The sequence below is a fragment of the Dasypus novemcinctus genome, chromosome 3 (assembly GCF_030445035.2).
Source record: "Dasypus novemcinctus isolate mDasNov1 chromosome 3, mDasNov1.1.hap2, whole genome shotgun sequence".
NCBI classification, from domain to species: Eukaryota; Metazoa; Chordata; class Mammalia; order Cingulata; family Dasypodidae; genus Dasypus; species Dasypus novemcinctus.
Genome location: NC_080675.1, coordinates 129,110,033 through 129,124,015, shown reverse-complemented (window position 1 = coordinate 129,124,015; position 13,983 = coordinate 129,110,033). Strand labels below are relative to the sequence as shown.

At 37.6% G+C, this 13,983-nt stretch overlaps 1 protein-coding gene across 2 annotated transcripts in view; it reads left to right on the top strand.

Moving 5' to 3' along the window:
* The window catches only part of NEDD4 (NEDD4 E3 ubiquitin protein ligase), a 191,298-nt gene extending 180,257 nt beyond the window's left edge, over positions 1-11,041 (top strand). For both annotated transcript variants that reach the window (XM_058294242.2, XM_058294241.2), the window contains 8 exons: positions 295-390; positions 687-760; positions 1,036-1,096; positions 3,344-3,403; positions 3,490-3,597; positions 4,197-4,293; positions 7,576-7,648; positions 8,160-11,041. In XM_058294242.2, the coding sequence (XP_058150225.1) occupies positions 295-390; positions 687-760; positions 1,036-1,096; positions 3,344-3,403; positions 3,490-3,597; positions 4,197-4,293; positions 7,576-7,648; positions 8,160-8,262 (672 nt within the window). In that variant the 3' untranslated portion in view covers positions 8,263-11,041. The remainder of the gene's footprint in view (positions 1-294; positions 391-686; positions 761-1,035; positions 1,097-3,343; positions 3,404-3,489; positions 3,598-4,196; positions 4,294-7,575; positions 7,649-8,159) is intronic.
* The last annotated feature ends 2,942 nt before the right edge of the window (positions 11,042-13,983 follow it).

Here is a 13,983-nt window from a genome sequence, read left to right as displayed (position 1 = left end):
CTGAAAACTGCTTTATTTAACCCTTTCACTAGATAATAAAACCTACCTCCACTGCTTCCACGTAGAGGTAGATGTCTAAACTTCTAAGCAGCAACACTCCGTTGACTTATGCATCTCAACTCAAACATTTATTGGTCAGCCAACTCTTTGAGTATGTGTGTGTATGAAAGATGTCCAACTGATCCTTCCATCTTGTGCTCGTTTATTCTGACCTTCAGCATACTTGTTTTTTTTGCAAGTTTCTGGTGTCTTTATATATATTAAAATTTTATATATGCAATTTTCCCCATCTAGGATAGTGAATATTACAATTCACTGAGATGGATTCTTGAAAATGATCCAACAGAATTGGACCTTAGGTTTATCATAGATGAAGAACTTTTTGGACAGGTTTGTAAATATGGATCAATTACAATGTCCATAGTGTGAAACAAATATAACTATATTCAACTTATTTCTGTGCTTCGCTTTTTAAATGTGTTTTCCAGCAACAAAAGCTGTCTCAGCAAGAATTGGTGCTTGACTCATTCCATACTTGTTTTAGTAAAACTAATATTTTAAGTTTCCTTAGCTTTTAACTTTTGATGAATTTAATTTAAAACACCAGGTTTCTAGTATAACTATAAAATATATTTGTTTACTTTTCTCATTAAAATAACATACCAAGGTATCATGTTTAATTTTAGACACATCAACATGAGTTGAAAAATGGTGGATCAGAAATAGTTGTCACCAACAAGAACAAGAAGGAATATATTTAGTAAGTATTTAATTAGTGTTTTACTATATTTAGTAAATATTTTATGAGAATTAATGTTGTACTTCTTTCCAGGAAGACCTTCTCACCTTCTTTCTCTTCCTCCATGGCCCAAGTGTGAATATTCTGTTTTCTCTTTCCATAACAACACACTATTACCCATTATAGTCAGTTTATACCAGTGCTTAGTTATTTTTTGTTTCTAATTGGCATAAATATACCTTAAATTTTTTTTGTGGTTCATGTGAAAAAGAATAAAATGTTTTGCTTCCTTTCAGTCTTGTAATACAATGGCGCTTTGTAAACCGAATCCAGAAGCAAATGGCTGCTTTTAAAGAGGTATTCATTTTCTTTTGTTTGCTCTTCTATAATTTCAAAGTGCATTCCATCAGCTTCAAATATTAAGCCTAATCACATCTGAGAAAAATTAGTATATGCCTTGCTTTGTAAAACCATTTTCTTTAGATATTTGCTTTAAAATTCAATCATACAGAAAGTTTATGTAATAAACATTAACAGACCTCTTTACATTTCTCCCTGCCCCTTCACCCCAATCCCACACCTCTCACCTTAAATTACCTCCAGAGAGCAAAGGAAAGAGAGTGCTATAGGGATCATGCAATATACTGTTTATTTCTTTTCCTAAACAGGATCACCTTATATCTGTTATTTTGTGACTTACCTGCTTCCCTTAGCAAACATTTCTTGGAGATCTTTACATGTCAAGATATATACTACCTTCCTCTCTGGCTATATTTTATGTACAACATAAATCCATAATTTACTTAAACGTCCCCCAGTTGGTGGACATTTATGCTATTTTCAGGATACTCATTTATAAGCTATCTTAAAATCTTGTGTTAAATATTCATCACATACTTTTTCATTTATTCAGTGTTGAGCACTGTGCCTGGTGCTATGCTAGGCAAAAAGACTTAAGTCCTACTGTCAAGGAACGTATAATCTAAAGAGTGAAGTGAATGGAAGTAAGCCTAAAGGGCTAGGTGAGCACAGCAGAGACGTTCTGAACACAAAACTAAAGCGGGGAGGGGAGAGGTAGGGACAGGCATGTGTTGAGCCCTGAAGACCAGAGAAATTGGCCAGCCAAAGAGAAGAGGGAAATGCCGTTCTGAGCAGAGGGAGCAGCAAGTGTGAAGTCTGGCAATAAGAAGAGTGTGCAAACACTACGGAAAATACAGTTAATTTAATATGCTGGATAATAGGGTGCAAGAGGTAAGAAATATTCATGGAGAGCTAAGCAGAAGCCACATGGTAAAGGGCCTTATTTATTAAGCAGTAGAGTTTGGAGTTTTCTTTGATGTCCAGTGAGAAGAAGGAAGGTGCATTAAAGACTATTAAACAGAAAAAGCATCAGGATTCTATCTGCATTTTAGTCAGATCTTTCTGGAAGTGAAAAGTAGAATTGGAGGAGAGCAAGACTAGTAGCAGAGAATAGCAGGCAAAGTACTACTGTAATCCAGCTGAAAAATGATAAGGACAGGAACTGAGATAGCAGTGGTGAGAAGAAAGCTGTATGTGCATTTGAATGATATTTAGGAAAGTACGTCATAGCTTGCAGTGATTTAAAGGTTAGAGATCTAGGGTGGTAGTATGGATTTTGGGGCCATCTACATGTCTATGGACTAGAAAAGATGGAAAATAGGAAGAGCAAAAGCAGGGTGCATAGGTAGACAACACGTGGAGACCTGGGAACACCAGCACTTAAGGAATTATCAGTAAAACAGAAAACTTAAGAGGAAATTTTTTTTTAATAGGAAAAAAGTTATCAAGAACAGACCAAATTTGAAGGACAAAGATGTTTAACACAATATCGTATTGCAGAGGAGTCAAATAAAATAAGGAACTAAAAATGTTTATTCAGTTTAGCCACAAAGCAAGCTGTCATTGACTTTTTCCAAATCAGTTTCAGGGAAGGAATGGCATAGATATCAGATTGCCCTGGGTTGGGCGATAGATGGAAGGAGAGCAAATAGTCAGTAGGTGTTTAACACTGACAGAAAGCTTGGCTTTGAAGGGAAGAGAGCATATTTGCTTTTTGGTTTTGTTTTTAAGGTGGATATGACTTGAGCAAATTTAAATGCTTAAGAAGTGAGCTAACGAAAAGCAGGGTTAGTGAGATGAACTCCCGGAGTGTACAGATGAAGCCCAGGTAGAGGGACTGGCCTGAAAGAGGCAGGGCTGCCTCTCCCCCACTGCAGTGGGAATGTTGATGCTGGTTGGTATGTGGGGAGACAGAGGCTTGAGGGAGAGTTGTCTTCCATAATTACCTCTATTTTCTCTCTCGAATAGCAGTCACCTGCTGTAAGGAAGGGTGACATGGAGGAGAAGGAAGCTCGAGAAGTGTGAGGAAGTTTTACAATATCTACTTTGAGAAATAAGTGAGAGAACAGACTATGGATACGTAGGTTTTCTTGCAACACTGCAGTCTCTGTTGAGTTAAGAGGCCGTAATGTCTTGGTAGAAATCTACATGGATATGGGTTTCTCCAGTAGCAGCCAGCAGCTGAAGTTTAGGAATATCCGTTCACCATGTTAACCAGGTTTTTAAATGCATTCTTTCTACTAGGGATTTTTTGAACTAATACCACAGGATCTCATCAAAATTTTTGATGAAAATGAACTAGAGGTAAGAAATATTATTTTTATTTTAAAACAGGAATTTTGTACCCACCGTTTTTCTTGTTTACAGTTTGACATTTCTAATTTATGTAGCTTCTTATGTGTGGATTGGGAGATGTGGACGTGAATGATTGGAGAGAACACACAAAGTATAAAAATGGCTACAATGTAAATCATCAAGTCATACAGTGGTTTTGGAAGGTAATTGAAAGCTTCTCTTTTCATAAATAACTTTTTGATAGATTCAAATTATCTTTGATTTTTCACTGTATACATATACCTTCAGGGTCTGATCCTAACCTCCATATGTATTTATAGATAAGTGAATAAGGTATTCAGAATGCAGTAAATGGCAATGACCAAATGAGATGGGCACTTAGATCCTTCCTAAAAGAAAACTTGTAAAAATAACCTGCAAAGTATTCTCTGGGACTCCTGCATGGTTCCTTTAAATGTGCCTTTCTATTTTATAAAGAAATTTCTATGCCACTCAATAATATCAGTAAACATAATTTTTAATATAATTGTTAGAAGTCCATGCATCATATCTGGGAAATAAATATTTCTCACTCTATTTGGCTATAATCCTTTTCTGAAGAGTTACCATGTGACCTTGGAGATAAAGCTTCAACTGAGAAATAAATCACCCATCAACATGTTACAGCAAAGTTAACTAAAAGAATCATGCGAATTTAATAAATGGTTATTAGTAATATAACTAAATTCTAATAACATTTTTTAAATAATTGTTTACCTGTTTTCCAATGATAGTCCTTAAATGTTGTTTCAATCTTATATAGGCTGTTTTAATGATGGATTCAGAAAAAAGAATAAGATTACTTCAGTTTGTCACTGGCACATCCCGTGTGCCTATGAATGGATTTGCTGAACTATATGGTAAGGATTATCCATAGATCATTAAAAAAAAAATAGAGTGATGCCGATTGTGTATTTCATAGCTGATTATCCTTCAACCTGTCATTTCTACACACATTAAGCTTAAAAACATAAAGATTTTTAAAATGATATAATTAGATATACTGAGGTAGGCTGAACTATAGGAATACATTTTAATCAGATGGCAAAGGGAAAAACTGAGAACATGAAATGCCTTGCGTTGCTTTCCACTCTTGAGCTTTAAATTCTATTTGCACTATGGATGCATTACAGAGAAAGCTTTGGCTCTAGTGTGTTGAGGACAGCATTTAAAATTCCACAGAATGTTAATAAGTGTACAATAAAAGCAAACAGTATCAAGGTAGAATGTGTTTAGGGAGATCCTGGACAAAACAGAGTTAAGCAGATTTCTTTGCACCTTGTTCAGAAACCCTCCTATTAAATTAAAATGCAGAGTTTGCAAAACCTATTTGATCAGGGAATCCTTTCTCATTTGTGGTGGGTGTTGGTGGGTAGAGAATCTCATCAGGCCGTACTGTTCCTCAGCCTCTTGTAGGAAATGCTGGACTAGGGGTAAGACTGCATATATCTCCTAATATTCAAAACAGTTCATATTAATTCTATAAAGTGAAATTCTATACATCCTATCTATTTTCCTTTTGATTTACATCACACCACTAGAGGTGTGCTTTGTAAAAAGTTCTGTTTCTGATATAAAGCACAGCAGTTTGTTTCACATTGGTTAATATTTTGTTTATTGAAACGACATTCCCTTGCTTTTAAAGGTACTAGTCTTTAAGAAAAGATATAGCTATGGTTAAATCCCTATTCAGAGCAACAAATAAAAATAGAGGGAAGCAGATGTGGCTCAGGTGATTGGGCTTCTGCCTACCATATGGGAGGACCCAGGTTTGATCCCTGGGGCCTCCTGCTAAAAAAAAAAAGAAAAGAAAAGCATGCCTGCGTGGCAAGCCAGTGCCTGTGCAAGTGAGTCATGCAGCAAGATGATGGTGCAACGAGAGAGAGACAAAGGGGAGAGTCAAGGTGAAGCTGAACAGAAACTAGGAACTGAAGTGGTGCAAGTGACAGGGAACCTCTCTCCACATCAGAGGTCCCAGGATCGAATCCCAGTGAATCCTGGAGGAGGAAAAAAAAAAAAAACAAGAAGAGAAGACAAAAAGAGAAATAGATCCAGAAGATCACACAGTGAATGGACACAGCAAAAAAACAGCAGGGGGGTGTGGGGCGGGGGAAATGGGAAGAAAAGAATAGACTTGTTCTGGGCTGGGAACTAGAAGTCAGGGATTGCTGCATAGGTAGTTGCTAAACTAAATTTTTCATGCAAACAGAAAGCTGTTACTATCTGATGGGATTGCCAACTTCCTAGATCTCCTTGGCAAACTTGGTCTCCTCATTAAGCTTCATATATATTTGTTTGCAGAACTAGAGTAACCACTCACAGTGAGGAGGCAGGAGTTTTGCAGTTCACCAATACCCTTACTCCATGCCTAATCTTAGGATTTCTTAGCCATTGTCTTTTAGTGGTTTTGCCTGACTTCCCTTCCTTTCTCTTCTCCTAATTTTAACCAGTTAATAGAGAAAGTCAAAATAGAGCAAACAAGGAAACAGATGTGGCTCAAGTGATAGAGCTTCAGCCTACCATATGGGAGGACCTGGGTTTGATTCCTGGGGCCTCCTGGTGAAAAAGAAGAGAAAGCGTGCCCGCTTGGCAAGCCAGTGCCCATGCAAGTGCCCGCGTGGTGAGTGCCTGCGTGGTGAGCCAGTGCTCCGTGCAAGTGAGTCACACAGCAAGATGATGACGCATCAAAAGAGAGACAAGGGGAGAGTCTAGTTGAAGCGCAGCAGAGACCAGGAACTGAGGTGGTGCAATTGACAGGGAATCCCTCTCCCCATCAGAGGTCTCCAGGATCAAATCCCAGTGAATCCTAGAGAAGAGAAAGTGAGAAGACAACACAGACAGCAAAAACAGAGAGGGAGGAGGGGAAGGGGGATCAATAAGTAAATAAATAAATCTTTAAAAAAAAAAAAAAAAACAGAGCAAACAAATACCCGTTCCCTCTCAAGCTCTACTTCCCTCTTTTATGCAACTCAAACCTTCAGATATCCACTAATTTCATGAACTGTTTGGAATTTGGGGGAAAATACCCTATACAACAGTGTTATTTGTGTTAGAAAATCAGATTCTTATGTATTTACAAATGTATAATATAAGTTGCTCCAAAATGTCAGTAAGGCAATGCAATATTATATAACCAATAAAAAGCTTGTTAAGTTTATACCAGTTGACTTGCAGGGAGTTTCATGATGGATTGCTTAGGTGAGAGAATTAAGAGGCAGAGAAAAATATCTAATGAGTCCATATTATGGAAAACAATGATAAAAGTAGTGAAATTGTTAACGGAACATAATTGTGATGGATGATATGTAAAAAGTAATCCTTTTTTGAGAAAGATAATTGAAATTGTAAAGACTTTATATTGAAAATATTATGTATATTTAGTGCTGCCTCTGACAATTATACTTACACACATATTTGTACATGATCATAAGACATGGGGAAAAGTATGAAAGGTTACATATCAGGTTGTTAACGTAGATTACCTGAATGGTTAGAGGATGTTGAGAATTGGAGAGAGAAATGCTAAGGGAAAACCCCTGAAAAAAAAAAAAAGTCAGTTTTAAATGTGTCCATAATAGAAAAAGTGGCATATATAACATGATTGCATGCATGTAAAAAAAATATGTGATGCACAAAAAAAATTCATGTCAAAATGTTTACCCAAAAATTAATGGTGTGTTTCAAAATGGTGATTTGAGGTGATAGTCACATCCTTCATGGTATGTTTCTATATTGCTTAATTTTTTTCAATAAGCATGTATTATTTTTATCAGAAAAAAAAAGCTTTTTTCAGTGAGACTCAAGAAAAAAAAAGCTCATTTCTCTGTGTACCTATGAAATAAATAGTTCATGGAAATACAATTGTGTACAGAGCTAGGAATCAGCAAAAGCTTTATCAAACCTGCCTCCCCAGGGAGTAGAGTGATATGGGGTCAAAAACGGACTGACAGAAGAGGAATCCTTATTTCATGGCTGAACAATGAAGCCAGCAGGCACAAGGCAGCCTTCATTTCTTTTGAGTTCAAAGAAACCGAACTGGCTCCCTATATGTGTGAGTTCTACATCAGAAAAAGTGAGTTTAGAAATGCCTAGGGATTCCTGTATTAAGTAAATGAAACCAAAGAAACATTTCTTCTTTGTAGGCTCAAACGGACCACAGTCTTTTACAGTCGAACAGTGGGGTACTCCTGAAAAGCTGCCAAGAGCTCATACCTGGTAAGCAGTTGCTTAGACCTTGCTGGAACTTATCGTCAGAGAGCAAAGTTCTTTTCTCACTTAGTCTAGGTGCACAGGAGGCCGGGAGATGTTCTCCCCTCTGGGCTGTATCTGTGGCAGCTATGGATGAGAAGGAGGCAGTGACCTAACCCAATAGCAGGCCTTTCTTTACCAGGTAGGGCAGGCTTTAAGTCCAGGTAGCTGAACATCAGAGAGGCCCATCTGAACAGCTGACAATGTGTTGCCACCAAAGCATGAGTGAGTGGCCACCCCTAGAGATTAGAACGTTCCCTTTTGGGGTTTAAGTGGCAGAGAAACCTGAGAGTTGGAGCATGAGATACCGTCAGAAGGACTCCCCGAGGAGTCAGGGGGATAGTGCAGCCCTATACCTTTATTTCTACCCCTGGTGATAAACACGCATTAGTTTTGTTGGAACACAGCCGCCTTCCAATTAGCCAGCATCACTGTGTTTGCCATGCCTTTCATAACCAGTTCCTCTCTGTTCTTTCAGCTTTAATCGCTTGGACTTGCCACCATACGAATCATTTGAAGAATTATGGGATAAACTTCAGATGGCAATTGAAAACACTCAGGGTTTTGATGGGGTTGATTAGGTTACAAATAATAACCTGTGGTGTTTTATTGCCTCAGTTTTATTAAAATTTTGACTTAAAGTTTTTCCTGGGAACTACTAAAACTTGGCCATTGACTTTTCCCAGATACTTTAGAAAATCATATAAAAGCATTAGAATTCATGACAACTTTGTCATTATTTCAGACACTTTTGCATTGCATTTACACAGTTGTTTCATTCTATCTTTAGAGTTCATACTATAGGATATAAGTCCTCTGTGCCTGAAATAGCAAGTTTTGTTCTCAACATTTACCTCTTTTACAGTATTTGCCAGGCAGTTCTTTCTTAAACTACTGAAATTATAACTGTGAAATATTTGTGATAATTTTATGTGTGAAAAGTTAGATGGTTTTTGAAAAGGAAAGCTGAAATTTGGGAAAAAATAATTTTGAGTAAACTACAGTATATTTAGTGCTGCTTGCAGCTATTTATTATTATGTGGTCCTGCCTAATGCACCTTACTACCCAATTTTTTTTTTAAACCTTAGAAAACTATTGCCTATATTTTTAGTTAACTGACTCACTTGCAAAAAAAAAAAATGTTTACTTCATTTTACGAGGATTTGGCTTTTGTTAAAATGTAGTTTTACTAAACAAGGTGGTTCATACCACATGTGAAACAAGTTCAAATTTGCAATAAGTGGAAAGTACTAAAGCCTTCCTCTTGCTTGTATATCCTTATGGTTCATTGGCATAGACATGACTTTCATGTTTTAGTGTAGTTAGAAGATTTCTTCTTCAAATGTTAAACTAAAGCTCCACAAAGCAGTATTTCTAAGTATGCCTTGAAGAAATAAGGTAAATGGATAGTACTTGCCTTTATTAGTCATTCTTTACACTTGCACAATTATGTAGTAAATATATGTTTACAGGATTTATTATGTTTACAGATTAAGCTAATTTCTGTAGTTGCATTTTTATATTTTTAGTACTTCAGTCAAAAAAACAATTTGTTAAAAACAACCAAAGAGTAGTTATAATGCCTAATTTGTATTAAATTTATTACCATATTTCTTATGCTTTTTAAAAATAATACTGTTTACTATGAAAATGATGTTCTTTTACAAAACCAAAAACTCTTTAGGCAAATTGCTACAGATAGAATCCCACTGTAAGCCAACTGAAGTGTGATAAACAATGCCTGCTGTGTGCCGAGCACTGAGCTGGGCCCTGGGGGAAAAAAGTGATCAACTACAAAGGAATCTAGCTCAGTCCAAATCCTCCAGGAACTTACAAATGTGTATATGAATTATTAAACAATCAGAATAAGGCCAAAGGGGAAGAGTTATAGGTGCCATTACACCTGCAAAGATAAAGTGTGCCAAGACTATTTCTTCCTGGCTTTCATACCTTTGTTGGAATGAACAGAGAATGCTCTTAAAATATAAACCTATTTCTCAATATGGTATTTTGGTGATTTATGAATATATTATGTATTAAATATTATGAATAATCTTTAAATATATATGTGTGTGTGTATATATATATATAAAATTTTTTTTTTTTTTTCTGAGAGCTTTGCTTTTGGGTATTGGTTTAATAAGCTTGATGGGTACTTGTCAGTGCCTAGCAGAGACCTCATTTTTAAAACAGTAGCAAAACCACTTTCCAAACCCCACCTCATCAGCCTGGTGTAGGGGAAATAATCCACAGATCACGCACACTGCATTTTCTTCACCCGTGTTTAACCAGCATTCGGGCAGGACCACCAGGTATGTCGTCCTTGTTTGGTCTCTTGCCAACCATGCAAAGGGAAGCAATTTACTTAATCCTCACTGGGCTCCTGTTTCTTCATCTGTCAAATAAGATTATTCATACCCACCCACTGTCATTGTTTAAAGTTCCAGAGAGATGAAGGAACCATGTAAAGGGAAGCAATTTACTTAACCTCAGTGGGCTCTTGTTTCTTCATCTGTCAAATGAGATTATTCATATCTACCCACTGTTATTGTTTTAAGTTCCAGAGGGATGAGGTATCAGAAAGTGCGTTTTAAATGGTAAAGTATTATACAACCCAAAGATGTTTTGTGCTGACCATCAGAACTTGTCAGATCAGGTGTACACACTAAATAGATGCCCAAAGAAGAATCTCTTCACTGAGAAATAAAATGATGTCTAATATACAAGGGAATATGAACACATCTGATACTGACTATGTATATAGATATGTTTATATATGTATGTGTGCACATGTGTATATATGTATCTATACATGAATCTTACCATCAGAATTCATTTTATCCACATCAGCAAAGTAATATCCATATGGGCTAGTACATGGAAAATGTCCTCATTATATAGAACTGAATGTTAAAACTATTTTTGTTAACACAAACAGTTTACCACATCACTGTTTAAATATCAGTTCTATGAAGTATGATAAAAAATATCAGAGCTTTGAGAAGATATAAAGCTTTCTTTTCATCTGACTGATATGCCTTTGGATGATCCCGTGATTCAGATAGAACATGGTGTTAATGAGACCAGACTGGATTCTGCCATCACAGATGAACAGCCCCTTCTGCGGTGTAAGCTCACAGTCCATAAGGAATCTGGATGAAGGAACACAGCCCTTACCCCAGACAAAGTATCTCAAAATGCATCCTACCATTGGACAGTCCATGGGGTCATTTTCATCCAGCAGGGACAGCATACTCTTCTAGAAATTATAAGCACATAATTTTAGTCCACATCTCTGTAACAAAAAAAATGTAAATAGACCTCAATTTTATTACCAATAAATTTTATCCTAACTCAAATTTACATGGTGTTTGCTTTAGGTTTTTATTTTTAATGCTGAAATTATTCCATATAAATACCAAGTTAAATACAATTTGTTTTAATAAGCCATTTGACATTGTTTATTAAATTCTTTTGATATGGTAAATATATATCAAAATTAATGCATTAAAGTTTATTCATAAGTACAAAGCCATTTTTAAAAATCTTGATGCCATAAATAAAGTTCTATTCTAATTTTTAAAATTGTGACTCATTTTTAAATAGAAATATTTCCAAGGCAGTATTTTGGGTAATATTTTCTGGTCTAGTCCTTAGTTGCAACCCACAGAATTCTCCAGATAATCTTGAATTTATATCTGAGGGACTAACATGATTATAAACACTTAACCACAGATAACTTTATAGACAGGTCATGTTCCAAAAGTCTGGGTTTTAGTGACATCCAAAAGACAATTATAATAAAGTTGCAAGTATACTAGATTTCAGGCACACTGCCACTCATTAAAGACGCCAACCTTGTTACCTAGCTTATAGCACTGTTTCTATGAGAAAATGAGTTCCACATATTAATTCAGAAGTATTTTCTCCTCCCCTCTCTTACAGCACACCAAAGTGCTCCTCCTCCCCTTCCTCCCCACAAACCAGCCCTGGAAAGGTGCTGTTCTACCCCACATTGTCCTACCCCACATTGCTGCCCACACCCAGACCAGAGCCTTCGGTCGTGGGCTGCAGCGTGGGACTCAGGCCACTGTCTCTGGTGCCAGCCCTCCAGTTCCAACCCGCAAGGCAGTGGCTAGGACACACCATGCCTTACCAGTAGAGGAAGTCCCCAGCTCTGCTGTCTGTCAAGGCAAACACTCATTCTATGAAGGCTAGTAAATGGAGGTGTTAGGCAGTCAGGATCTACCCTCATTATGAATAAAGGACCATAGCAGGTTTTTGTACATTTTGTGTATTGATTGTTAAAGATCACCACTAAAATTAGCCTCTCATCTCTGTTCTGCCAGTCTCTTCCCCTGTAGTCTTCCCAATATAGTCTCTCTGTCACACACCAGTGTTTCCTTTCTCGTGTACAGATTTGAGCAGGTTACTTTACTACCAGAAAAACTCCGAGAGCTCCGCAGAGCCCACGGGATGAATGCGGTCTGCCAGCAGCCTGCTGTACAGTTCCACCTTGCACCAGGCCCACGCGGGCACCCCATGCTCCACCCAAACCGGACCTCACTGCCGCCTCTAATCACCGCGGCTCCTCTGCGCCTCTCCTGCCTGGACTGCTTTTGCTCCTGGTTTCCATTTGATGAATCTCTCCTCCTGGACCCAGTGGGAAGGTGCCTTCACCTCAGCATTTGGTGTATGCTAGCACAGCTGGCATTGAATTGCAATTGTTTTCATCATTCTCTCCTACTATCTTGGGCGGCTTGAAGACAAAGGCTATTATGTATACAAATTTTTACTACTAATAGGTCATTTCCCAGCACATAAATATTTGATAAATATAGTTTGTGTATATGTCCGTTCAGCACTCGTCTCCTGGGCTCATACAGTGTACTGGGCATGATGCTATACTCTGTAGGAGGCTCTGCATTTAGGGGTCTCTTGGAAAATACATAAGTACACATGCAGAGAGAGAACTTGGTTGAGGTCTTACTGAGCACTTGATCCAACAGTAAACACTTTTTGTGGATCCCATTTCTTCATAAAAACTCAGAGAGGCAGGTTTTATAGGCTGAAGAAAGACAAGTAACTCCTCTGAGGCCTCAGCTTGTATACTCAGTGGGTTATGAACCACAACAAAGAAAAGTAGTGGACTCCAACAAACAAGTCACCGAAGGTGTATTTGTTTTCTTTTGCTGCGTAACACAAATTACCACAAATTTAGCAGCTAACAGCAACATGTTTCATTTATTATTTCACAGTTCCATGGGTCAAAAATCCACATGACCTCAGCTGGGTTTTCTGCTTAAGAGTCTCACCAGGCAAAAATCAAGGTTTCCACTGACTGAGCTCTTTATCTGGAGGCTCTGAGAAAGAATCTGCTTCCAAGATCCTTCGGTTACTTGCAGAACCTGATTCCTGTGGCTGTAGGTCTGAGGTTCCAGTAGAATTCAACTTTAGCAGCTCTCACTACTCTCAGATGATCTATGGGTTTGTATTTTTCTCAGTGGCATCCAGGTTGGATTGGCCTGAAATGGGATTCATCTGATCCTTACAAGCTTCCTTGTTCCAATAAAGGGAAACACCAAGGTCCTAGCTGCTGCTTTTATTCATTTAAAGAGTTGCTAGTCTTTCCACTGAAATCATGTTCAGGATTATGAGATGAGTCCAGATCGAAATAAGAGCCAGGAAGGGAAGAAAACCCAGTTCACAGCCCAGAGTTGGTGATCACTTAGTGTTGAGGTGTTTATGCTGCTATAAACCTCTGTGAGAGAAGGAAGGCCTTCAAATGTCCTAGCAACTGAAAGATCCACGTAATCATGGGAACTCTAGAACAGTTTTTTCTTCTTGTGAAGTTAACCAGAGTTTAAAGCCATACCAGTAGCTCTGTGGGCTGCACACTCTTCTCTTTTAAGCTATGCTCAATCCATCCTTTAGGTTCTGACTTAAGTTCTCTTATGAAAAATAATCTATTATTATCAAGGCAAACCCCATGCCTTCCGTAGATTTGTTCTTATTGAGTATATTCTATAAATGAGAGATTCAAGCACATTCTTTCAAATTAGCTACAGGTAATGAGCACAGTGAACTAAGGATAATATCAGTTTAAACAGGGTTTTTGTTGATGCTAGACTTAAAAACATCCAGGTGAATGACACTGGTTGTTAGCCCAAGTGTGTAAATATTCTTCAAGGACTGATGACAGTAAAATGCCCTATGTTTTCAGCCCTCCGAAGGGAGGGCCAAGTTCTCAATGATGACTGGATGGCAACCAACTGGGTTTGCTCTTTCAGTATTGTAATAT